The 26,747-nt window shown below is 40.2% G+C and overlaps 2 protein-coding genes across 2 annotated transcripts in view; one reads left to right on the top strand and one right to left on the bottom strand.

Moving 5' to 3' along the window:
* Window positions 1-72: 72 nt before the first annotated feature.
* LOC130180642 (mitochondrial basic amino acids transporter) lies at window positions 73-7,359 on the top strand. Its single transcript, XM_056394287.1, has 4 exons — window positions 73-438; window positions 1,981-2,024; window positions 3,151-3,234; window positions 4,185-7,359. Exons 1-4 carry the CDS (start codon window positions 405-407, stop codon window positions 4,953-4,955), a joined length of 933 nt encoding a protein of 310 aa, XP_056250262.1. The 5' UTR covers window positions 73-404; the 3' UTR covers window positions 4,956-7,359.
* The window catches only part of fancm (FA complementation group M), a 41,588-nt gene continuing 20,470 nt past the window's right edge, over window positions 5,630-26,747 (bottom strand). The window contains exons 5-24 of the mRNA XM_056394279.1: window positions 26,371-26,502; window positions 25,562-25,694; window positions 25,310-25,402; window positions 25,117-25,221; window positions 24,364-24,542; window positions 23,680-23,886; window positions 23,359-23,599; window positions 23,110-23,258; window positions 22,085-22,249; window positions 12,660-14,691; window positions 12,452-12,540; window positions 11,755-11,823; window positions 11,436-11,552; window positions 10,953-11,118; window positions 10,698-10,801; window positions 10,096-10,595; window positions 9,924-10,017; window positions 9,374-9,728; window positions 8,357-8,651; window positions 5,630-8,245 (exon numbers count right to left, since the gene is read on the bottom strand). Coding sequence (XP_056250254.1) covers window positions 8,119-8,245; window positions 8,357-8,651; window positions 9,374-9,728; window positions 9,924-10,017; window positions 10,096-10,595; window positions 10,698-10,801; window positions 10,953-11,118; window positions 11,436-11,552; window positions 11,755-11,823; window positions 12,452-12,540; window positions 12,660-14,691; window positions 22,085-22,249; window positions 23,110-23,258; window positions 23,359-23,599; window positions 23,680-23,886; window positions 24,364-24,542; window positions 25,117-25,221; window positions 25,310-25,402; window positions 25,562-25,694; window positions 26,371-26,502 — 5,352 coding nt within the window. The 3' untranslated portion in view covers window positions 5,630-8,118. The remainder of the gene's footprint in view (window positions 8,246-8,356; window positions 8,652-9,373; window positions 9,729-9,923; window positions 10,018-10,095; window positions 10,596-10,697; window positions 10,802-10,952; window positions 11,119-11,435; window positions 11,553-11,754; window positions 11,824-12,451; window positions 12,541-12,659; window positions 14,692-22,084; window positions 22,250-23,109; window positions 23,259-23,358; window positions 23,600-23,679; window positions 23,887-24,363; window positions 24,543-25,116; window positions 25,222-25,309; window positions 25,403-25,561; window positions 25,695-26,370; window positions 26,503-26,747) is intronic.

Raw genomic sequence — 26,747 nt, 5'->3', positions numbered from 1 at the left:
TAAAAAGGCCAAACACGCTTCTTCTCCTCTGCTCTGAGCCCCCGCCTCCTACCGCAGCACAGAAATAGAAAGATTTGGCAGAAAGAGCGCGTCTTGTAGTGAGAGAGTGAGGACACATCAGCAAAATAAATCTGTCACAGTTTGAAGCAAGTTTCAGACTCCGAGTCCCAGTGCTTATCATTAGCCGCAGGAGATCGTTATCTTCCGTTTGCTCAGCATCAGCAACGTCTGAAACCCAAAAGAGGGTACCAGCTCGGCTGAACACCAAGCCGGGGTTTGTAAAATATCAAGTTCAGGCAGATACTGAAAACAAAGTGCTCGCTTAGGGCTTGTGAATTGACCTACAGATTTGTCATCCGCCGAGTTAGCTTGACAAGTTTCAGCCGTTAAGAGTTTTTGAGGGAATGGCATTGGACTTCGCTGCGGGCTGCGTAGGAGGTAAGTAGTTAGCCACGTTAGCAGCCAGGTTAACAAGTTGGAGCTAACGACTACTAGCATTAGCATTAGCAAGCGTTCCTTCTGTATTCTTCCTGCAAGTCAGGCTGTAATGATCTATACCCAGCTGCCACGTCTGAGAAACACTACAAACTAGAATTGCAGGTTAAAGACTCAAGCTCAAATCATTAGCATGATCTTTTTTCAGAGTTATGTATAAAAAACCCGGATGTAATTACAAGTTTGAAGTTACATTCCACACCTGTGGCTCATACACTGGAGTGTTTTTTGTGTGCATTTAGGAAACGGCTAAAACCATGTGAACTAAATTTAAACACGTCCAGTTTACTCAAAATGGAAAATTTCATTTTGGTCTCCAACAGTATTAAAACTATCAGGATATGGCATCATCCTATCTTTACGGTTATTAAATGATAGTTTCTCCCATTCTGCATTGTTAAATACTCTCCATTCCACACGAGGGAGGAACCCTCTAGAGAAAAGGCACACCAAAGGTTAAGTTCATGCTTTCCTGTTTGAATGGAGTTTACAGCTTGCAGCCACTGTCATTAAACCCTTATCCCAAACCCCTTGGGAAGCTTCTCAGCTGTTTTGTCTCTGCCCAAGGCCAGGTCTTCCCAAACTTCAGTACGCCAAGTACCCCAGATAAAGTCCAGAGAGCCCAGTCAAAGAATTGTGTTGTCTGTACCGTTATAGAGTTGAATTTTCATTTTAATTAACTAGGACCTCATTGAAATGAGGACTCTCTGGACTTCAGTGTTGGGACTCTGTGCATTAGTCTGGTAATACATAGGCATATAGCAATGTAGTCTGATTTTGTGCTCACCATAGTCACTGATATATTTCCTAAAAACTACTCTGGATTCACTCCACTACTGCCATACATTGTTTTTCATTCAGTGATTCAAACATGCCAAAGCCTTTCCCAAAGCAAGCTGGTTACTTCCAAGTAAGAACAGGAGGTGTGTGTATAATTTGTAATCATAAACTAGAGATTAGTGCAACAGTGCCATACAACCTTTGAAATAATAATCTGATTTGAAAAACTTTTCAATCATAAAATATATAATTTATATAAAATCTTTCATATTGATACTAATATACTATCCTGTTACAATTGAATATAAAGAGATGATGATTCTAGGTTAATAAGTCCTAATAAGACATGGTCAGAAGTTGCTGCTATATAATGGATTTTTGTCTCCTTGGCATAAGTCAAGGACAGCACACTGTTAAGCTTTCGTCACTGGGTACAGTGCAGTGACCAGCTGATCAGTCTCACGATGGGCGGGCTGTCCACTGTTGCAAGATGAGCTACTTAATCATAAGCCATTTTGCTTCCCGAAAACAAACCATATTCTTGTTGCAGCGTGTAACCGTGATGGCTACATTGTATTTGTACCATATAGCTTTAAATATGTACAACTGTATTGCTCTTAGCAGGACAAGAAGACGGTGACAGTTTGATTCAATTTAAAAATATATATATATATATGATTTTAAATTCTGTCTCGTCTTTTTCAGGTGCTGCTGGTGTTTTGGTTGGACATCCATTTGACACTGTGAAGGTGGGTGTCTGTTCCATCCTCTCCACTATTTACTCATGTTAGGCAATGTTCATGATCCAGTAACTGTGCTGTTAAAATGTTGTAAGTCAGACCACTCTGTTGGCAGCCTGAATTTGCATCCAGATAACCCAAAGTTACACTGTCAGCCTACAACAGGAATGGCTAAACTGGGCAAGAGGAAAGGGCCATCTGATTACTATAGGGATAATATTAGGACAAAGATATTTGTAGATCTATTAAATGCATATAATTGTGTTTTAAGTTTTGTAGATCACATTTTCCATTTCTTTACTACTAAACCGAATGAATGAGTCTCCAAAATTCCTATTTAAATGTAAGTATTTGTCAGCAAGCAAGTACTGCATACAGTTTAGAGAAAGAGTAAAACCTTTAATAGATTACTAACTCTGTATTGTTGTCCACAATCAAACAAGTTAGCAATATTGTTCCAGCTCATTGAAGCTACTTGAAAGCCTAGCTTTTTAATCATTAAAGGTGCATTCACTTCCTTATAGATTTCAGTGAACTTATCATTTATCAAGTCATGTTGCTGAATAACGGTGGTATTCCCTAATTCAGTACAGTCATCATTTTCAACTAACTGGAAAGTTATGCAAATATAGAAATATTTTATTCACAACTTTTTTCTTTTTTTTTTCACTCACTTGATATAGCATTAAATTGTGTGAATTTGCAGCATCCACTTTAGAGGCACACAGGGATGATGAATAGTTTGGTTGTAGCTCTTGTATACTTTGCTTTAAATGTTGTTTCTCCCTGAGCTGGTGTCTGTTTGGGGGCCGGGGGAGGCTGTCTTTAACAGCAACAGTGTCACTGTGTTGTAGATGAGAGAGAGAAATAAACAACCTCTCCACGGAAATGTGACCTAGTAAGTATGGTCAAGGTCTTTCTTTCTCTCACCCAATGTCCTGTCTTGAGCTATAGAAATATAAAGCACAGAAGACATTTTTTCCTTTAGATACAACTTTATTCCCGGTTAATGTTTTTGTTTCTCCCTCATGTTGCACCCCCTTAAGCATTCCAATATGTGGTTTGTAGTTATTGTGGTCCTCTTTGGCTTTATTACTCTGTCATAGAACCCTAACATGAGACCTCTCATCCACAGGTGCGGCTTCAAGTTCAAAATGTGGACAAACCTCTGTACCGTGGGACATTTCACTGCTTCCAATCCATCATACGCCAGGAGTCGGTAAGCCTGCGCTTGTTGTTGTGAATGCCTCTTAATGTTTTTCCTCTTTATATCAAATGATTCTTGGGTTGCATTTAAAACTGTGTGTAGCTTCTCACCATGTGCTCCCTACTATGCCAATGTGGAGAATTGCCACCGCACTGATTTAAGTGTCCAGTTACAGTCTCAGCCCGGGATCAGACAGCATGCTCCTAACATGGGTTGTTAGGGGTGAAAGGGGGGTTGGGGGGTGCATCTGTTAGTCAGGGTTGGTGAGGACCTTTTTCCTGCGTGGGCTAAATAAAGATTTGGATGTCGTGGCATTTGAGCTAATGGAGTATGCTCAGTCCTTTGACTGAATTTTCTCATGGAAGCATTAGACTATATTCCTCAAACAGGACAATATTAGAATGTTAAGTGGTTTCTCAGCTTAATTTGAATGTTTGATGATAATTTTCGGGGACTAAAAGGGATTAGCAGACTAGAACATTTGACTGTACATGTTTTTGTCTTAGCAGTATCAGTGTGGTTACATCATTTTTCAGCATTCCAACAATGCCTCTGTGATAACCCAAGGGCTTTAACACTTGACATGTTAAATGCTGTTTTATCATAACTTTTGGCATCTCACTTGCTGAGGTTTTCCTCTGTTAGTGTGACTGTAAAACACACACTGCTACAGTTACTCTTACTCTTATTACTGTATTCCTACAGGAACAGAAAAAACAGTTTGGAGAAGCTCACACTATTTGCGTTTGTAGTTGAGAGCATCTGATCATTTAGAGGTCAATTCAGATCTGAAGAAACATGGAAAATATTAACTTAAGACTTTATTAGAGGTGCCATTTGTATCTGAGCCATATATCAAAACAGTTGTGAGCTGATGGTTGCGTGTCACATTACTTGTGAGCAGTAATCACCGGTTTGTGCAAACAAATCCTCAGATCCCAGTAATGTCTTTGTGTCCGTAGGCACTCGGCCTGTACAAAGGCATCGGCTCTCCGATGATGGGGCTGACCTTCATCAATGCCATAGTTTTTGGTGTCCAGGGGAATGCCATGCGCAAGCTTGGCCGCGACACACCGCTCAACCAGTTCCTGGCTGGAGCCTCTGCTGGAGCCATCCAGTGTGTCATCTGCTGCCCAATGGAGCTGGCCAAGACGCGCATGCAGTTGCAGGGCACAGGAGAGAAGAAGTCAAAGAGGAAGATGTATAAGAACTCCCTGGACTGTCTGGTGAGAATCTACAGGAAGGAGGGAATCCGAGGTATCAACCGCGGCATGGTGACCACCCTGCTGCGTGAGACACCTGGTTTTGGTGTGTACTTTCTCACGTATGACATGTTGACACGTTCCCTGGGCTGTGAGCCAGAAGACCCGTACATGATCCCCAAGCTGTTGTTTGCTGGTGGAATGTCGGGCATCGCCTCCTGGATCTCCACCTACCCTGTGGATGTGATTAAGTCGCGTCTGCAGGCAGATGGGGTCGGTGGTGTCAACCAGTATAATGGCATTATGGACTGTGTCAGACAGAGCTTGAAGAAAGAGGGGTGGAGGGTGTTCACACGTGGACTCACATCCACCTTGCTCCGTGCATTTCCAGTGAATGCTACCACATTTGCCACTGTGACTCTATTTTTAATGTACATGCGTGAGGGAGAAGAGTGTAGCATTCAGGACTCTGAGCCACAGTCCGTCCAGCTGCAGCCTCTGCAGCCACAGACACAGCCAACCAGCATGTAAGCCGCTGTGCAGCAGTGAGCATTACTACAGTCATCAGCAAATCTGTCAAGTGTAGATGGACTTTGCAACTTCCTGCAGGTCTCTGATCTGTAGCTTGGTATCCATCCTGGGTAAGCATCTGTCCACTGAGCTTCATCCAAGTGACCACGTAGTATTTAAATAATATATATTTTAAGATAAAATCTGCACTTGTAAATATAGTCTCTTTTTAAACATCCTTGGTTTTATACATGGTATGTTGAGTTTTAAGTAATTTAGTAAACTTGACAGTTACAAGAGTTACGGTTACAGTTCTCCCTAAAATTCGGAGTCATAGAAACACTTTGTCTTTGATGCTGTGTTCATGTCACGATTTACACCTGGAAGTCATTTTAACACTGGTCTCCACTATTACCAACAAGCCTGAACTTGTAGAGTAATCACTCAGTTACGGATTACCAAAAAGGTTTGGGCATGCTGGTGAAAATGAATGCATTTGTACCGTGCCTCTCTGCAAACTCCAATCAATGAAAATAACATGTATTAAATTGAAGTGGTTGACCAATCCATAATACTCTCTCCATTGCGTCCAGGTCAAATCATCCCCTTCCCGTTTACCTCTATGTGAACACAGCATTTCAACATTGTGATGTAATGGTTACAAGTACATATACATGTACATTTATATAGATATGGTTGTATTCATTTTCTGATGTTACAACTGTGTATGTGCTTTCCTATGAAAAGTCATAGGAATTTAATCCAAATTGTGACTGCTGCCTGACGTTTTAATCGAGTATGAGGTTACAACTGTCTTCTTTTTATTTCAGTTCTTTGTCCATCTTTAATATAATACCTTAGATTCTGAAATTTAAAGTGAACATATTACAGGCTCAGATGTTGCCCATTGCAGTAGGACATAAAGTTTAGAAGAAGTCAGAAAGAATAATGATGTGTAATTATTTCTTTAAAATGTTTGATTATTTGACACAATCGTTGTGTAAAAACCAGATCTGATGCAGTTTGTAATGTTGTTTTGGACATTGTGCAGTGTCCAAAGAAAGCACCTTATGGTATAAGAAAATGGTTACATTTTTGGCAATCCCATTTTTTACTTTACACTCAATAGATTTTATATTTTGTATTTACCACTAATGTAAGAATCTGTTACAGTGTTGAGCAAAAGTGATAGCTTATTTAAAAAGTGGGCTTTTTTAAAATCCTAAATGCATTTTTAAACCTTCCTCTTCCTGTCATTAGATGTGAAGCACAATCTTCCATGTTGTCCACAAGGAGGCATTGTCAGACCAGTTGTGTACACGGTAACCTGCACCATAATGGAGGCAGAGCAAGTTAATAGCTCCTGCATATTTTGTCACTTGTAGCTTCTGTTTTTGAGTTTAAGACAGTACAACTGTACTACCTGTTAGCAAAATTATAATGATTAAACATCAGCTCCAGTAGCTACTTAATAGTCAACTAGAAATAAAATCCAGCTTGTGGCTTATAACACCTGATGTGAACTTAGAAAGATTTTATAAATCATTTAATCATTTACTTCCGTCTCTATACATGTTTTAACCTGAAACAACATTATGATGACATTTTCAGACATTTGACCACCAGGCTTGCAAGTGTTATTATAACTGAGAAATACTCCCTTGTCCAAAGCTTCAGCACCAAAGATAGAACCAACATATTTTGAGAAAGGTTCTGTTGTCTTAAAACCTCTAAATCTGAAGTTAAGACTCCCCTGCTTCCCTCTCCATACTAACAGAGGGCACAGACCGTGTCACTCAGAGCAATGTGACCTCTGTACTCTATCCAGTAAATAATTGCACAAGTGAAAACTCTTTACATTTTGCAGGTTTTAAATGTGAACTTGCATGTTAGCTGCAATCAAACATCAACTGGCCTGCAGGTGGCACAGATGTCAAAACTACAGAAGCTTTTACTTTCCCTACACACCTTCATGTCTACATTTGCAGTTGTAAACTGCTCTTTACCAGTGAGTGGGAAAGTTAAGACTGGGACTGTAGGGTCAGAAATGCAGGTATGAAACTGCTTTGGAGTTGTCTTATGACATAAGTGTACATACTGTGTATTTGGTGTTTTATGTTTTCATGTCATCTTTTTAATTATGAAGGTGTGAAATTTATCTGGGCTTTAAATTTACCCTCATTACAATTCTGTATTTCTGTTTCAAGACTTTACTTCTATATTTCGTTTATATATTAGGTTTGTCCGACTTTGTTGGTGGATGATACATGATTGCTGACATCTTTGTGTAAGGGGTGCTTTAATTATCTAATGTTGCCTTTTTGTTCTGTACTTGTCTATGTACAAAATCTTGTACCAAAGTAGCGTGCCCACTCTGTATTTCTTTAAGAGAATGGTGAAATAAAAGCCACTTTCTTTTCTCATATCCTGAAAGACACAGATCTTGATACAGTTTTACTACAATATGTTGAGCATTTGAGTTTTAAAAATTGAAAGCTGATTCTAAGCAATCAGACATACTATAAAAATAATGAACAGAATGAATGGATGAGTTAGACATGTGCTGAGCCACATGTTCCTTTTAAAGATATAAAAGGCTGACCTCTAGTGGTTATACTTGGGAATCACAGGTTTTACCTACATTTTGTGCTCATCCATATTTTTCAATCACAAAAACAATTATGTAAAAAAAATATCACTGTTTATTAAAGAAATTAGAGTACAGTTGTAAACAAAAGTGTCCATTATTGTAGCAAAAACAATAAGTTATTCAAATATTGATTGAGTTCTTATGATCAGTGTTGTCTAATACTGTCTGACAGGATTACTGCCAGTACAAGTCTTAAATGATTTTTAAACAAATACTATGCTTATATAGATAAACCCAATGTATTATATAATAATTATATCAGGTTGAGTTGGGTTCCCCTTCAACTTGTGCAAAAAGGTTGAAGCCATATCCTGAGGCTCTTATCTCATTGAGATACAACATCTGATAGAACAGTTACTGCACATAGCAGAGAAACTGGCATCCTCTGGTCTGATGTGAGACTGAAAATAAAAGAAGGCAAAACAAAGGGCAGGGAAAAGTAAAGATACTTCACTATTAATCTCCACTTGTTTCTTTTTTTTTACCAGAGATGATTTAAGCTTGTGGAATTCCTAGTCAGCCTCCCCCAGGTTGCTAAATGGTTTTTCCTGCTTTGGATGTGTTCATAAGGAAGGAGTCACAGGAGTAGCGCAGGACGCGGTAGACCTCTTCAGCTCTGGATTGACTCATGCAGCCTCCTTTCTGTATGGCTTCAATGGAGCTGGAGAAGGAAAACACGTAAATGAGAGGAGATGTTATGATGTGTAAACAAGAGGGGAAAGAAGGTATCAGGCTCTTGTCTTTCCATGATATAAACACACACTTCTTTTACCTGTTTATTAGTTGGCTGATTGACCTGAAGTTGTGACTCATGTTGAGAGCATGGACATAGCTGACTGAAGGCAGGCTCAAGTACAGCTGCAGGGCTTGCTGCCTGTGCTGCCCTTTGACCTCCAGCGGCACACTGATGCCCTGACCTTTTCGCTGCTCCAGTCGTGCCAGGTCGGCCAGCAAGCCCGCACTTTCCTCAGCACCATCGCTCCACAGAAAGCGAACTCCAGTGCGCATCAGGCCCGCTAATGTGCCGTCATAGTAACGTGTTCGTTGAAATGGACGTGAGGCCTCACCTGAGATAGTGATGATCGGAAACAAATATGATCTCACAGTTGATCAAATTTGAAATCTGAATTATTTCTTATTCTTTACACCTGAGGGCATTAAGCATTCTCTTTCTCAGTATAGCTGCGTACATCTCTGGAATAGGCTAGTTCATTTAACTTTATTCAAAGCAATAGTTGGACATTTTGGGAAATAGACTTATTTCCTTTCCTGAAGCTAGTTAGCTCCTGAAGCTGGTTAACTTAGCTTAGCACAAAGACTGGAAACGGGGAAAAAGCTAACCTGGCTCTGACTGAAGAGCCAGGTTATTGTTTATTTTATCCGCACAAAAACCAAAGTGTAAAAATGTGCTGGACTATTTCTTGGACTAGCATAATGACAGACAGGCCTGGAGCAGACAAGACTCCAGGAAGTCACTGCACACGGCTAAGAAACAGTTCAGCACAACTTCCCATAACACCACAACCTGTCACAACTACATTTGGGTTTTTTGTACAGATAAAACAGACAAGAACTTAAGCTTAGTATAGCCACATGAGAGTGGTTTTAATCTTCTTATCTTACTCTCAGTAAGAAAGCACATCAACTAAACATAAACAATTACAGGAGTAACCAATTATAAACCATGTATAAAAGCCTTAAAATACACAGCAAAATACACAGTGTATATTATATATTAAAAAAAAAAAAAGGCTTATTATTAAGTTACAAAATCAATACACGGACTGACCTGACTTGGTACGGTCCTTCTCCACAATCAGACAAATGCGCTCAAACAGTCCCTGCAGGCTGTTCACTCTTTCGACCAATCGCTTCCGGTTCTGCACTGCGGCCAGATCTGACTGGCTGTGCCTCTCCACTGCCATGCGGTTGCTGACGATGAAGTAGCTGCCGTCAAGTGAGCAGACGTGGACGGTGGCTGCGTGGCGCTGGCGCAGGCTGGTCATCAAGTCCACTCCAGTACTGATGCAGCGACTGTCCACCAGAATACAGACAGACCCGGGTGGAGCTGGGGACTCACTGACCGACACATCTTGACCGATGGACTTCTGGGGTTGAGGCACTGAGGAGGTGGCAGAGGTTGCCTGGACATGGGAAATGAAATGTCAAATGTAGATATTTTTAAGTTTCAAATAAATTGTTTTCAGGAGCAAATTTTAGAGATAAGGTATCCATTCTATAATCAGCACAGTGTGTTTCTATGTACTCCATCTTGCTTTCACACATACTGTATGGCCCTATGAACAGGTGTGTTTATATCTCGTCTTGTTTGCTTTTACCTGTAGTTGAATGTTGGAGGATAACAGCGACTCTGACCTCACAAAGTCTAACTCATCAGAGAGGAGATGTTGATTTTCTAACCTCTGGCGGCACCTGCAGGAGAGCGCAATCAATACCCTAGTAACTGGTAAGTGTTTGTACATGCGTGCAACTATATGATGGTCTCTTTACCTCTCATTTTGCTGTTCTTCAGTCACTGAGCTCCTCTGTGCTTTACTCAACAATGAGACCTTGGATGCTATGGTTGAAGACGAGGAGGAGACGGCTTTCTGCTGCTGCTGCTGAGGTCTGCTGTGCTCCGGCTGTGCCACATTTGGCCGCAAGGGGACAGCAACATCCCCTCCTGTTGGAGGACTTCTCTCTTTATTACCTTCACCTCTCTCCTCATCACTAGAATCATTAATGTGGATGACCCGGGTACGCTTGGTTTTCACCCCCGCTCTCTGCTCTGGTGGAGCTTCAGCCCAGGTCTTAACGCCGGCTCCAGCTTCTGCTCTGACTTTGTGCAGGAAAACACGTCGTCTGGTGGCATACTGCCTCCTACCGTCTACATACGAGTCCTCAGGCATGAGCTCAACGTCTTCAGCCTCTTCCTCGCTGCTCTCCACATCCTCTACCTCACTGCCGACCACAAAGCTGTCCTCTGCATACGTTTCATCCATCTCAGGCACCTGGGAATAAATGTTAGGAACATGGGTTATCTGAGTTTGGACATTGGAAATTTTTATTTGTATTGAGTAAAGAAAAGCTGAGAATAAAATATACAGCATTACCTGGGAAAAGATGTCAACGTGATGGTTTCTGTAAGACATTTTGAACTTGCCCTGGACTGCAGGGCTTCTCACTGACTTTAGGTAAACCCCATGCATCTCTGAGTCTGATGTAAATGAGAACAGACAGGAAGCCCAAGTGTAAATGTCACAGCAGGACTCCTTCAGGTTACTAAAACACTCAAACACTTAGTTCAGTGAATCTGATTTGAATAAACTGCTAAAGATACAGTACAATCGCTTTTCTTGGTGCTGTACCATTCAGTCCCTGGGAGAGGTGCATGTTGTCGACCACAAACCCATCAAGAGACTGGTTCTCTTCCTCTCCATCCTCTTCATCAGATGACACATCTGGCCCCTCTGCATCCTCTGACAGCTCCGCTTCTTGATCCAGGAACTGACGCCCTTTTCGACATACGGCGTGCTGACAAAGGAACGATGGAAAATGTCAAGGTTGACAAATAGTGAAGGCGCAACTGATAACGGATATTTATAGATTTGACATATCCATGGTCAAAAATCTGATCAGAAAAATTTGTTTTGACTGTGTGTTGAAAGAGACCAACAACAGTAAGCTACTTCAAATGAAAGAGACTAGGGCTTAGATTTACACTCATAACGGAGTCAGAAACAAACCAGATATGTCTTTGTATCATTCACTGCATATAAACACGATGACTAAAGGACAAGATTGAGATTCAGATCACAGCACCCTGCAGAGCTATCTGTTGCTGTACAGACCTTGGCTCTTGCCTGTTGGACGTGTTTCCTCTCAGCTCCCTGTGCTCTGGTTCGGCGCGTGAACACACTGTCATTCTGGAAATCATCATCGGAAACAGCTTCGCCCTCTTCATCAGACTGGAGAACGATGAGGAGAGCAAATTAGTCAAATACTGTACGCTGTTAATAGTTTATGGTGCTGCATATTAACTACATAATGAGCACGTGTTTAAATTATTGTAAATAATGCATGGAGTGAAAGTTTAATTCAAATCAAATCAGCTGTGTTGAAATGGTTGAACCGTGTGGCATACTTAAACACTAATGAAGAAAATCTCACAGTATTAAGTGCAGCTGCACGTTTCCTGTTCACAACCACCGGAGAGTCCACGTCGCTGGAGACCTTGGACTAGCAGAGACAAGACATGTCATCTTTTACATGCATACATAGATGTTCTGTCTGGACTCAACAACTCAAGTTAGTCAATGTTTATGATAAGAATAGTTCTTTCTTTAATCAAGATATGTTTTGCTGAGACAATTGAAGAGCTAAAAATGCTCCATTACTGCTTGCAGGCAGGTTGCCATAACAACTACAGGTACCTTGGTGACGATGGACGGAGGCAGCCTGAGCCGTCTCAGTCCTATATCTCCTGTCTTACGTATATCAAGAAGAGCTGCAATGATTAGTCATTTAACAGACAGAACAAATTAATCTACAGAAATTTTTTAAAATCAAAACAGCAAAAAATTTGCTGGTTTCAGCTCCTCAAATGTGAATTTTTTCTGGTTTTCTATGATAGTAAAGTGAATATCTTTATCTTTATTTTTTAGGACTGTTTGGATAGGGAATTGCAGAAAATGTCTATGTGGTATCGGAAAATCTCACAATTTCACAATTTTCTGACATTCAGTCTGACATTTCTTCTGACAATTTTATGCACAAAATGATTAATCGATGAATTGAAAAAACAAACAGCAGATTAATAAAAAGATAGTCATTAGTTGTAGTCCTAATATCAACAGGCTTTGCTCACCACTTCTGGGGATGACAAAGGGTTGACCTTGTTCTGATGTCTTCTTTTAAGAACCACAACTTCATCTTCACTGTCACTGTTGCACCCCACTGAGAAAGGTGAGACAGAACAATGACAGTAGTTTCAGGATAGATCAGGGAAAAACAAACTGAGCCAATATAAAGAACTTTAAAGTTTAGGAATCACATTTTTTAAGGGGTAAACAAACCTGGATGAGGAGGGGAGTCAGACACAACAACAGGTTCCTGACTTGACTTGTTTTCCACACCGGACCCTCTCTCAGCCTCGACGGGGCGACCCGTCGGTCGTCTCCGTTTCAAGCTGGAGAGTAAAGTCGGTGTGTGAGGCCCGGCTGGACCAGGAATGAGCGTCCTCTTTGCTCCCAGTGACGTGATTGGAGATGGGAGTCCCCCACCTTTAGGCATCAAAGGTGAAGTCAGAAGAGGAGACATTCCTCTCCTCCTTTGTTCTGAAAACATTTGTGCTGTAGACGATTTAGATTCACTGAACTGTGCAGGCGTTCTCTGTCTAGTGAAGGTGTTATTGGGTGTGGAAGAGTTAGAGACGGCTGGCAAAGACAACGGGGAGTCAGTCTGCTTCTTAGGCCGTGGAGAGGTCAACATACATGGGGCAGCCTCGACCTCTGCTTCATCCTCCGAGTCCTCCAGTGAATAGCCGAGGTCAAAATTGACAGAGAAGTAGTCAGGGGAGGTGTCTGCATTTCGTTGCACTGTGGGAGATTTGCAATCAGCTGTAAATACTTCGTCCATCACTGAACTGTCTATTATACGTTTACTGGGTGCTGTTGTGTTTGTATTATGTTTTGTAGTGTTATACATATTTGCATCCTGAGGTGTCAGCTTGGCATGTGTTGTATGTGTTATCAACTTTGTGTGCACTAATTCATCCGTTTGCACTGTGTTTAATCTGTGTGTGCTGTCTGCTGTGTGCGTTGTGCTGCACGGGTGTGTTGGGTGTGTTGGGTGTGTTGGGTGTGTTGGGTCATGCAATTGTGAAGTGTTAGTCATCTTTTTTGTGCTGTTGGAAATGTCTCTGGCACAAGGGGATGTCCTGGGTGTGATGCCGGGAGTGGAGATGTCTGGGATGGACATCTGCAGGAAGGCTTCGTCATCCTCAAACAGATCCATGCTCTTGTCTGTTTTAGAGCTGCACTGAGAGGCCCTGTCGTCTTTTACTCCTCCATCCGTCAAGTCTGGCGTTCCCTCATTCCTCAAATCATCCCAGCTTCCCTTATTGTTTTCAGCATCTTCAACAATCTGTTCCTCCTGGAGGTCTGTCTCCCTGCCCTCTTCCCTGAGATGATGGTCATCGTTTACTTCTTCGTCCCCAAAGACCTCATCCCAGGTGGGGCTGTCGGCCCCTTTACGGACAAGCTGCTGCTCCTGATGAGGGCAATCATTATAGATTTCACTCTCCTCTTCACCCACTGGATGCTGATGTGAGTCTGCCCTTGGGGATGCATTGTCAGCCTCACTTAACACCACTTCATCGTCGTCGTAGTCGTCGTCTACGTCCAAGGTAAAGGTGACCTGAAATGGCTGATGAATCCGCCGAGGAGAGGGAGGAAGTGACGGCGCAGCCATGTCAGCCTCTAAACCTGCAGGTGGTGACGGTGGAGATCGGGACAGGAGCTCCGCCACGTTGGCCAGGATGACCTTCAGACTCTCATCATTCCCTGAGAGGAATTTAGCAGAGGATGGAGGAGGTACTGAATCCCATTTAGGAAGGTAGAACATGGCCTGAAGTTCAACATCTTCATCTTCATCTATTTTTGTAATCAGCTGTGAAATACTGTGCAAATGTATAGGCTCTGTCACTGCACACTCTGAATTTATGACACCCTCGTCAATAATGGCGCAGTCGTCATCCATGTCAGCTTCTGGACGGTCATTTTTTGAAGGAGGAGGACCGATCGCCTCAGGTCTCGGGTGATCTGAGAAGTCTTCATAAAGTGCTTCAGTATCATGTTCAGCTGGAGGTCTTTGTTTTGTCACAGCTAATGTGGAAACTAAACTCGTTCTTTCTGTCTTTTCTCTGTCTGCTTCTTCATCAGGACATTCTAGATCAGACAACGTCGAGTGAGACAGTTTGGGTTTGTTGTTAGTAGTTTTAGTGCAGGTCTTTGCGCTCCTCTGCTTCTTCTGTCTGTTCTTCACGTGGCCGACAGCATCGGCTTCGTTGAGGTAAGGTAGAAGCTCCTGTTCGTAACGGCATTCCCCCTGAACACAAGCACAAGCGCGCACACACACACAAGCACAAGCGCGCGCACACACACACACACACACACACACACACACACACACACACACACACACACACACACACACACACACACACACACACACACACACACACAGAGTTGTGTAAGAAAACATCCCACAGCAGGAGAACCAAGGTCAAAAAGCTGTAATCAGCCTCTGGACTTGCCAACCCGTTTTAGAACACATGTGATTTCCACAGCGGCCAATTCAGCAATCAAACAGTAATATAATCAGGAAGTGCCCTATGAAGAGATGTCACATGGCAACCACACATGGGGCACATACAAACGTCTGATGTAACATTCCCCAAATTAGTTTTGGTAAAACATCGAAGGCGGACGTGGGAAAGTTTCATCACAATTAGATACTGTTCCCCAGGAAAACTATTTTAATGGACTATAAAACAGAGAATCTCCTTCAAAATTAAAAAAAAAAAAAAAGTTTCCATCTTTCCATCTCTTTCTCATTGTACCTTTCGCACAAATGCATACACATTGTAATCATCCAACACCTGTCATGGTTACAGACCATGTGACCCAGAAATGATTCATCGAGAGTGGTATCCCGCTTGGTCCGGCAGGGTGCCATCGAACCTGTGAGCGGCAGGAAGAAGGCGCTCCATGAATACACAAAGGAAAGAAAAAGACGCGTCATGTAGAGTGGGAGCCAGGGAAGAGTCACACGGAGAGCAAAATAACAGTTTTGCCTCGGAAGAGGGCAATAAAACTGAATGAGAAGAGACTTTATGTCACTGTATTAAATAAAGCGTCACACTAAATAGAGTGGGAATGGTTTCAATGGGAACAAATAGCCCCTGGTGTTAGATAACAGGAAACTGCGTAAAAGACCTTAGAGCGAGGAAACTTTAAAAAAAGTATGTTTCTATTTTTATTCTGTTATAAAACTGTGTATTAGTGACGAAAACAGGCACACACTTGCCTTTAGTTCCAGATAGAGTTGGTAAGACCCCGCTGGGTCTTTACCCAAAAAGTCACTAAGGTACAGTAAGCACTGTATAGTAGCACCTGCCCACTATTCGACTGACAGTGAAACTCTTGTCTTTTAATAGACATGCTTTCAAAGCCAACTCAATTTAATCAAATACATAAGTGTCATTAAAACGAAATCATTTTCTGTCTGACGCTGACCTGGTGTCTTGATTATTTGAGCCTCTATATTGAGGGCTCAATAAAAAAGCGATAAATTGTCTTTGATGGGTCCAAAAGCCTTTTAACTGGAACTAAAAGAAGAGAACACGTTACCACCTTTTATTGGTTTTCAATTGATTTCAGAATGCAGTTTAAAATTGTATTAATCACTTATAAGCTGTTAAATATTTCAGACCTACTAAGGCCATACATTCATACAAGGGCGTGCACGCAATTCCTAAATATAGATTTGCTGTATAACCAAAGGTGACTGTGTATTCACGGTTTTTAGTGGAGCTGCTAGCTAGGCTCAAAACTACTCAAAAAGGATGCTTGATTCTCTGATTCTCTTTTGTTTTGTTTAGTTTGTTTAATTTTGAATTTACTTTTGATTAATTGTACCACTGAATTAGCATCAGCAGCTTGTTTTGTAATATTGCAACATACAGAAAAGCCGTCCCTGTTTTCTTTATGAAGAATCAACAGGATCTGATTCTTGATCAGCAGGTTTCGACTTTGAGACATGGCGCCAGTAGTACGTCGACATGTGCGTCAACAGCATTTTTTATTGTTCATTCACATCTTTCACACCTAATCAGCACACTATTGTGTTCCTGATGAGTTTGTATGTCATGTAAGAACAGCTTCCGAGTTATTCAGTCAAAATTGGGAGCGAGATTCAGCCTTTATAGAGACTGTAGAACATGTGTAATCTAATCAGCCACTTAACAATAAAACATGTCTTACATTACGCTCTGACGTGACAGGTTTGCCATCTTAAATAACAGTTATAGCCATATTTACTGTGAAAAGCAAATAAAAGAAGAGAACAACTCCTATACATGTATTTCTTCACACCTTGGATTAGTTGAATCCCTTAATTAGACAAACAAACCTGGAGGCAGACATTAACAGCTTGAAGGTGTCACACTCCTGCAGCCACAGCATGAGAGCTGTAATTAACACTTTAACACTCAGCAGTTCCCATAGGGGGCTGAATACTTTTCACAGGCGTGGCTTTCTCCTGAAAAATAGAATCTATTTACGTACTGTACAAATATTATCACTGGAGCTTTGTAATTGCCTGCCACGGCCGAGGGTTTGGTTCATGTCACAACATAATCTGATGGAAAACATAACCACTTAACAGCTGTTATATTTTGAGAGGAGAAAACAAATACATGCTGCTAGCTACTTGTAACTGCACCACTCTGCACACTGGTCCTCGGAGACCACACTGATTCAATAGTCCTCACATTATGGCGGATAAGTACAAGGGGACTAAAAGAATGGATGTTCTTACATTTATTAAGGAAGCAAATCTGTAATCAAGACACAAATAATTTCTGAGTTAGAATATTTTATATTAAGTTTAGATTTTAAATATATCATATATATCAGTTTCTGAGAAAAAAACATTACATTTAATAATGTTTAAAAGTAAAATTGAAATGTCTTTTTAAATTCCATCTTACTGATCCAATCAAAAATAAATTTCCTTATTAATAATTTTAGTAACATTCTGTATTTTTTGTCCATGTAAATTACTTTCATTCATATATAAAAATTGAAAAATAATAAGATTTTTTAAAAATTATAATTATTAGATAAAAAATAACAGGATTTTGTGGTTTTCTCAGCTGATCATAACATAAAACATAAAAACATAGACCTATTTACACCCGCTTACATTTTACTAAACCATATACATTTTTTTTTTACTATTTATTAATACTTCATGAATAATATCCAGTCTGTTTTTGTTTTTCACCATACAAATTATTTGCATACTTACATATAAAATTGAAAGTTTTGGAGTTTAGATAAAAGAATTTAAATTTTTAATTTTCTTAACTGATCATTATTAAAAATATTGATCTGTTTACATATGTGTTTACATTTTACAAATCATACTTATCATTTTTTACCATGTAATTGTAAATTTACGTGTAAATGACTAATATATTAACACAGAAAATTAGGCAGTGTGTATTCTATATCAGGAGTGCGCTTTCCTTATATGATCATATTATGTGTTATTATATGTTGTTTGTTGAAAGTAATAAATAAATAAATATTATTCATTCACAGGCCTTTTTCACATAAGACATTTTGACGTATCACAGTAGGAAAAGCACAGGTGTAAATAATTAAATTAATGATAGGTGAACTCTGTAATGGCTTTCTGGGACACTTAATACAAAGCCCTCATAATGCTGTTAGTAACACGTTTGCTTTTTCACCTGTGTGACAACTCAATCAAGAAAATTGGCCTTAATTAACAACTGAAATATTCGATAATTACTCCCTGCAGTCAATCAGCATCAACACAGTCCACAGATCACTGACCTGAGCGAGTTTGAACGATCAAGCCGAATGTTTCCACCAGCTATTCTCATAAGAGGTTTGTTATAGTATTACCACAATACTCTGAGTTTCTGATAGTTAAAAGTAAAAGCAGCACTTGTCTGGTGAGCTGATAAGCCAGCTACTTCTTTCAAAAACTGTCACAAATCACATAAAGAGACATGAAGTGCAGGTTTCCTGAGGTCACTGAGGTTCCTAACTGCAGCTGCGAAAAATTTTGTGAAAGTATTACCCTCCATCTGAGAAATAAATCACAGGTTTTTTGGGGGTAATCCATCTTATACAAATCCTTAAAACTCCTGTATCCCTCAGACACGGCTTTGGTCAATGCTGTCCACCAAGGCCGCAGCACGTCCTCTAAACATCACAATCCTGATAAAAAAAAATAGAACAGAGGCTTTTAGGCGTTCAAGGATTTAGTCACACTGGACATTGGGGGAATCTATTATCATGTTTCTCCCTTGAAGAAAAATTTTAATACTTAATTTCTACTGAGTTTTAACAGCTTTTCTTGCTGAAAAATAATGCACTGCACTCGATTCACACAGGATTAACCTTAACCCCTAGCCCACAATTAATTAATGATCAGATTAAGTCTCTAGATCTAGAGATGTGGCAGACCGAAATAAACTTGATGACAAGGAGAGAGGGAGAGAGAAACAGAGAGAGAGACTGCCAGAGGGTCAGAGGGTTCATGTTGTTCAGACTGCATGAGGAGGAAGCAGCAAAGTGGAAACTCCTCTCCGCTGATTATCTCATTGCACTACAACAGTCATAGGAATTTGATGCTCATGAACACACACAAAAAAAGCATCAGCCGTATGAATCAATCTGGATAACTTTGTTTCCAAACATGCCTCATCGCAGGATAAAAATTCCTCGAGTTTCTTTGTCCTCAGACTGGTTGACACAGATCGACACAAGCTGCCTTAATTCAAATGACGATATTCTGCAAATACTACGAACTTTAGCCATTAGAGGCGTTGTAGCAACAGTTGCTAGGAAGCTGCTAAACAACAGAAACAGCTACAGTTACTAGCTGCACACACTTGGACATTTCAGCTTATCTGAAAAGGCAAACCCTATAACTTTGTGTCTTTTTAATTCTCTTCAAAGTTTTATAATTGTCTTTTTTTTTATCCTTTATTTTTTTGCATCTGTTTTTTGATCTCCCACTCGCCCCTCTTCAGACTAGTAACCTGTACATCTAGGTCATTACAGCGTGACCTACTTCCAGCTTCCTGGCTTTATGTAACAGTTCAGAGAATCGTTACATAATCACAGGAGAGGAGGCCTGCTTGCCATGTGTCCTCTCATCATAAAGAGAAAGCGACGGCACAATGAAAAACACGGCATGGTTTTGAACGCACCCAGACAGAAAATGGCCTCAAATGAGCATAATGGCTTCTGGAGTGCAAGGCTATTAAGGAGAGGAGGACATGTGTGGGCAAGATTTATAAGAAAAATAAAGTTTGGACTTTCATTTAGGTGCTTTCTTCTTTTTGTTCCCCCTCTCATGTTTGTGGAGCAAAGGGTCAGAAAGCCTCCCTGCAAATTCAGGCCAAGCAAGTAAGTTGTGGCGAACGTTATCCCTCACAGTGTTCAGATGAGTGTAGGACAGAGCTGGGGCATAAATTGTTTTCATCAGCACTAAATAATGATTTACTGTTCATCAAACCATGTTTAAAAATGGTGTCAAAAACAAATTCTTAGTTCGATTTGTTTGTCTGTTTGGTAAAACGGATTGAGGAAAAATTGATTTTTCTGGAAAGAATCACATAATTTTGGTACTTGAGATTTAGTGTTCAGAGGACAGCAGGTCAGCCAAACATGTGTCCACAAACAAAGATAGAATTCAGCATAAATGGAGAATAACGTTTCCAACAATAAACTCTAATGACTAATAAATAGTTGCTGGTGTAAATGTAGCAATTTCTTTCCTGGAAATGAATCTGGAAGTCCATAATAAACACAACTAATTGTATTAACACTACATGGTCATTTCCAGGAAAGTTTCAAAAAAATGTTTTGGGAAATAACAGATCTTCAAACTAAAGCTTTACCAAGATTGGATGAGGATAGGAGGTTACAGGATAATTTACAGTATATAATATATATTACTTATATTTACTATATATAAAAGTAAAGCTGGCATGCAACTCCACCTGCTGGGGATTAAACTGAAAAAAAAACTGCCAGGTTACACTGCATGATTTACGATTAAGCAAATCTAGCCAAAAGGCAAATACAAAGGCTTGTGACATCCAGTACAAGCAAAATAACTCAGTGAACATTATTTACCTAAACAACCACAGAGCCCAGCCTCTGCACTGCTTAATAACTCAGGTTTATGCACTTATGTGTTCTACAGCGTATTGTTTTTTACTTTTGGAAACTGTTGTTTTTTTCATGTTCAATCAAATGTTTGAATATAAGTTCTGTTTTGTTCACTGGTTGTTTCATGACCTGAATTCATCCATGGAAGCATGTGAGGCATTAGCTGCCATCCCACCATGTAAACCTGTTTTGTTTTTACAGGTGGGCTAATTCTCCCCACTCCTAGTACGGTCAAGACCCACTGTAGAAAAAAAGGTAATAAGAACCCATTTGTTAGTTGAGCCAATAGTCAGTTTTACCATAATCTCTGACCCAATTTCAAGGATTTAGATAAATTCAGGGGTCTTATCGATGGCACAATCTTGTGGAACAGCAGATGGTGGGACAAGGAAGCCTAGAACATTCTTCAAAACTGATATCTAAGGTGATACGGTGTGCAGTGAGGAGGGATTGGCTAAATGTAAACAAGGTCAGGAAGAGTCTGTGGTTAAATTACTTGTCTGATATTGATTATTAAACCACACCATAACAACACAGTTGTATGAGCCTGGTGAAAAAGTCTTCTCCTGCTGGAGACGTTCTGTAGATTCAACATGATAACAACTGTTATGTGACTAGTGCTAGTAGATCTGATGACCTCGCTGATATAATTGATCCATTCAAGCTACCAGAAAAACAAGATTGCTATCAACTAGCAGCGAAGACCGTCAACCAAGCTGCTATTAGGTCAGCATACAGCAAAAGCAGATGAATTATGAGCTGAGAAACATCCAACTCTGCTCTTTTAGCAGCTTTGAGGCAGAAAAACTAGTTAACTTCTCTATAAAAATAATAAAGAATGTTGATCAGAAATGGAAACAGGTGACTAGAAAAAGATTAATAACACACTGGGGGGGAAAAGTGCACCAAAGAACCTCAGCAGTATTTCCAGAACTATATTAAAAATAGTTGGGTTTTTTTTTTTTAGTCAAATCTAATTTAAAAGAAAGAAGAGAAGAGGAGGAGCAGCCTGGAAGCACCTTGTTGAACACAAATAAATGTGTTTTTTCTTTAACCAAAACCACAGTTACGCCATGGAGCCTGTTTATCATGCCAGGAATTTGCCTTCCAGATCAAAACGATGAATGTAGTAACTCAACACAAATCACAATTTTATTTTCACATGCACCTCAGCTGACTCCTTTCAGCCTGGTGAGTTTATGAAGTTTGGTCTTCCCTGGCATAAACATTGACTACTTTCTGTCTTTTATGAAACTAACCAGGATTTATGGAAAGTGTTTGAAGCCAATTTCTAAAACCATTTACCAAACACCAGGAAGCTTTGATTAACTTATGTATACTTTTAATTAGTCGTTACGCAGTCATCTGGTTAACCTTTTAACCTAATGACGCATTAAAGACGGTTCAGTTGTTTTCCTTCATGCCACACAGTAACCTTGATGCTCACGATATTAATACATAACATTGTGATCATATTAGCTAGCTGTTCCCCTTCTTACCTCATTTTCCTCTCTCATGCCGTCTATGAGCTCCATCACCTTAATGAAGTGGTGGCAGCGATGGGAATGATCAACAACATGGGTAGGAAGCACTTTGTGCTGCCAGTGTCTCCATTCCCACAAAGACAGCTCCCTGGATCGGGGCCCATTTTTGGAAGCTTCCTCCTGTAGGACATCAGAGAAAGGATTTAGTAAAATAGTAACATTATATTCAGTCCAGTAATGAATGGCACAGAGGCAGGAATACAGCAGGGCACAGATTCCATTTCTCCTGACTTTTTCCACATGTAATTTTCCAACCTCGGGTGTTCCTCTGCAGGAGATTTTGCTAACTGAGATCATGGCAAATTCAGTGGCTGTCTCCATGCATTGCTATAAACTGGAACCAGTGGAGAACTGTCTTAATATTTAATATAGAAAGGGTGCAAACAAACTCAAATAATAAATAAATAAATAAATAAATAAATAAATAAATAAATAAATAAATAAATAATAATAATAATAATAATAATAATAATAATAATAATAATAATAATAATAATAATAATAATAATAAAAATAATAACATTTTCAGTCAGTTTTTTCGCAAAAACATCATGGTGTCAGTTTGAAAGTTCACTACTTCAATTGTGTTTATTAATTTCAATCCGATAACATGTAGTTCATTCAAAGATATTATAGTCTAAGGTGAGGTATGCTACAGAGCATGTTGCTTGACTAACTAAATTCTTATCAAGGCAAAACATCTCTTTATATGTTGTATATATAGTATATTTTCTAAAGACTTTGAGGCAAACAGTGTCTGTGTATACTGAAGACAAAAAAATAATTTTATAATTTCATTTTTAAGTATTCTATAAACATTCTATAAAACATAGTATGAAGGATGTCATTGTACGGAGGGGTATTAAAATGAGCTCACAACAGCTTTATCTTCATTCACAATGCCCTCGATACTTTTCAGACGTTCAACAAAAAAAACAAAGAAAAAAGCAGTCCAAAATAAAGGCAGAAAGAAAGAAAACCTGAGGTGGCAGATCGGCGGGTATGGACACAAAGTGTGACTGCTTCAGGGTTGGTTGAGCTTCATCTTCCTTCAGCCTCATGGTGGACGCCCACAGGGAATATTCTGTACTGCTCAGAAACCCGTCTGACGTTGCACTGCCCTGCATAACTAACACAGTGGACACATGCAAACTCAGAAACCCATGTCCAGGTTCTTTTCTCCATCTTCATTTTAAATAACCAAAATATACTCCTGCTTAGCGCCTTACTCAGGTTTTGAGGGTGGATGAGTGAGGCCCTTCCCTCAGAGCGGGACCGTCGACCCCTGACAGACCGCCTGCTGCTCTCCCGGTGGTCAAACTGGCCACAGGTAATGTACATCTTATGCAGGTTGGGGTTCACCCCCTCTGGCAGCATGCGGGGACTGTTGGGGTACATGTGGAACCCGCTTCTGTTGCCAGTGATGGACTTGTACACACTGCGCTTGTTGCTCTGGCTCTGGTTGTAGGTCTGAGGGAATCAAAAGTTAAAATGACCATTAAGGTAGTTTGAATGGTGCACCAAACTTTTAATTTGAGGGTCACACTCACCCTCTCCTCGCGTCCCTCAGCCAAGATGACAACAATGCGTCCCTGCCGTTTACGTCCAGTACGTCCCATTCGCTGCACGAGGCGGATAGGATTCTTCTGTGCATCGAAGCAAACAATGAGGTCCACCTCTCCGATATCCAGCCCCTCTTCCCCCACACAGGTCGACACCAGTGTATTAAATCCTCCCTGACGGAACCTGTGCACCACCTAAAACACAAATGACAACAGAAACAAAGCCGTCGTAAAAGCATTTTAATCTTTCCATCTTATGTTGTCATCCTAAACACGTCTATTTTTAGTATGTGAAGTGTGTACAGCAACCGTAAGGACACAATGTACATGCACATGTAAGCGCCTTTCCTGCATTATTTACTCAGAGGAAAAGGCACAGACTGTATGCAGAGAGAAACCAGAAACTACCCACACTAGGCACCCAGCAGAGAAATCAACAGACCGGCAGACAGACATTTTTCTTTTCTTTTTTATTTATTTTTTAAAATCGGTTTACTTATATAGTACCACACTTCTAGATTTAAACGAGACCTGTCAAACTCAAAAATGATCTTATTCACAATAAGGTGAACCGTACCACCGTAGTATGCTTTTATCTTACTACATATTATTAAAATTACCAAAACTCTGTCCTTTGTTTAAAAACCAAAAAATCAGGCAGATGGTCTCTACCTCCAGCTGCTCCTTTTGGGTGAAGCCTTTGACCCCCTTCCCAGCTGAGGCTTGGCCCATAAATGTCATGACCCTGATCAGCGGAGCATGGCGGTTCAACATGGCTGCGATCTCCTGTACGCTTTCACGGAACGACGAAAAGATCATCACGCGCGTGCTTACTTCCCGAGGACCTGAACCTGGCCATTGGTGAGACAGGGAAAAAACAGACTGATTACAAATTACTTCAGTAACCAAGAGCCAATTTCTTACAGCACTTTAACATTGAGTACGCCTCTTTGATTCAGATTCTGGAATGCTTTGTTCTGTGATCCTCTCCAAATTGAATATGCTCTGATTGATCAAACACTTTGTTCAAATTTTATTTTGGTTTTCACTTCCAAGTTTAGGATCAAGGTATTAACTCCAACAGACTGAATTACATTTACAAAAAATGCTGTATTGTGGATCTTCTCACTGCTTTTGCTTTCTCAGAAAGACTCGGGTTTACATATAACTGAGGATTTGAAGTATTGTATGGACACTGTGGTGCCATATATTAACCAGGAATTTTAGAGAAGCCACAAGACAAAACTCCAACATTGCATCTTTAATGTCAGCAGAAGAACATGATTAAGCTAATCTAAACACAATGCTGTATGCTTTGTCTTTGCTGTAGTTAGAACATGAAAAGAATTATACATACAGCTTTTACTCAGAACAATATTTCCACATATGAGTCACAGCATAGCGCTGCTATAATAAGTAAATCACCATTATTGTCTGCAGAGCTCTCAGCCCACTGTGCAAAGTGCTGCAGCACCACCCCCTCCAGTTTCTCCAGTTTCGGGTGACTGTAAATGAAGGGCTCATCTGGACCTAAAAATATAAATCACACAGGATTTTATCAAAGTGTCTCAGCCAATAATAAAGGGTCAGGGATCTGGCTGATTTTGTGTTCAGGTACCAGCAGATGGCTTCACAAACATTGCTTCCATCTCATGGTAGAGGTCCATGAAGGTGGGAGTCCTCTGCAACTCATTCCTCGCCCTGGACATCTCTGGAGCAAAAAGCACATGGAGAGTTTCTTATATCAGAAGTTTTACAAAGCATACACTGTATATTATTGGGTACGCATACAACCTGTGGCCAGGAAGAAAAACCTTTGGTGGAAATCTGTTAAAGTGCAAGAAATAAGCCAATAGGTGAAGTGTCTGACCTCTTGATCCATCCACGATTCCCTGGATGTAAAAAAAGAGCGATCGGAGGCCCATCTGCATCAGCAGCTCATAGCCGTGGTACAAACTGATGCAAAGGGCAAAGTCGCCCTCCAGCATTCCCTGCTGTGGACCCTGTAGAATGCAAGAGGTTATATGTCTATGAGATCACTGGTAAGAATTTGATTCAAAGGCTTTGAATGAGTGAAATATTCAGGTAAGGAGTTTTCTGTGTATCAGTTACAATAGCATCCTTTATCCTGCTTCTATTGTATTTAAAAATACATTAAAGCATGATTTTCATTTGCAAGTAAGATGTTATATTCTAAAATGATATCATCTGATGCATTTCCGCTAAATACAAAAACTTCAATGCTTCCTTAGGTAGCCACGCTTATCAGGAAAATCAAAACTTAAAACTCTAAAATCCATTAATTTTAATTCAACTAAAAGATAATGCTCTAAAGACTTGAAAGAAAATAACATACAAGGCCAATTATCTAGAGAGGTTATATTTATATTATACACATTTGAGCTGGCAATGTTTTTTTTTTACTAGCTGTTAGGAAGTTAAAACAAAAGTGAAAGGTTGTATACATTTATTATATCTAACCGCCTATATTATTTATCAATGTTATCTAAGCATTTATATTTTTCACTCGTCTGATAACTTTTTACTATATTTTGTCATTTTCTAGGCTCCATACATCTTTAAACTGAGTGCCAGTGATTGTGAGATGCTGTGTATCATATCATGTAAAGCTGTATAGCGCACAGTAGCATCCAATCATTCACACAGCAGAGTCCATGCCTTGATGTATGGTGGTGGGTTTTTGCGAAACTGGTCCCTGGCGAGGATGATCTGGTATTTGGTGAGAGTCTTCAGGTCCTTGTGTGCCATCACCCGGTTCTGGACCAGACGAGACATGAATTTCTCAAGCACCTGTCAGGAAGTGTAAGGAACATATATATAAATATACTGTGGGTCATCAATAATAGGCCATTTCCTGCTTTAGGGGGTAATGCATCAGACTGAAAGCTAGCACCCTGCTGCATAAGGCTGGAAAGTGCATCCGCACACACACACACACACACACAAACACACACACATCCCCTCTGTGACCACTTTGAGTCACACAGGTGTTCCTTTATTGGTAAACAAACCTGCACAGACTGAATAGGAGTCTT

Source organism: Seriola aureovittata, chromosome 13 (assembly GCF_021018895.1).
Source record: "Seriola aureovittata isolate HTS-2021-v1 ecotype China chromosome 13, ASM2101889v1, whole genome shotgun sequence".
NCBI classification, from domain to species: domain Eukaryota; kingdom Metazoa; phylum Chordata; class Actinopteri; order Carangiformes; family Carangidae; genus Seriola; species Seriola aureovittata.
Note: the sequence above shows the minus strand (reverse complement) of the source record. Positions and strands in the feature narration are given on the sequence as shown.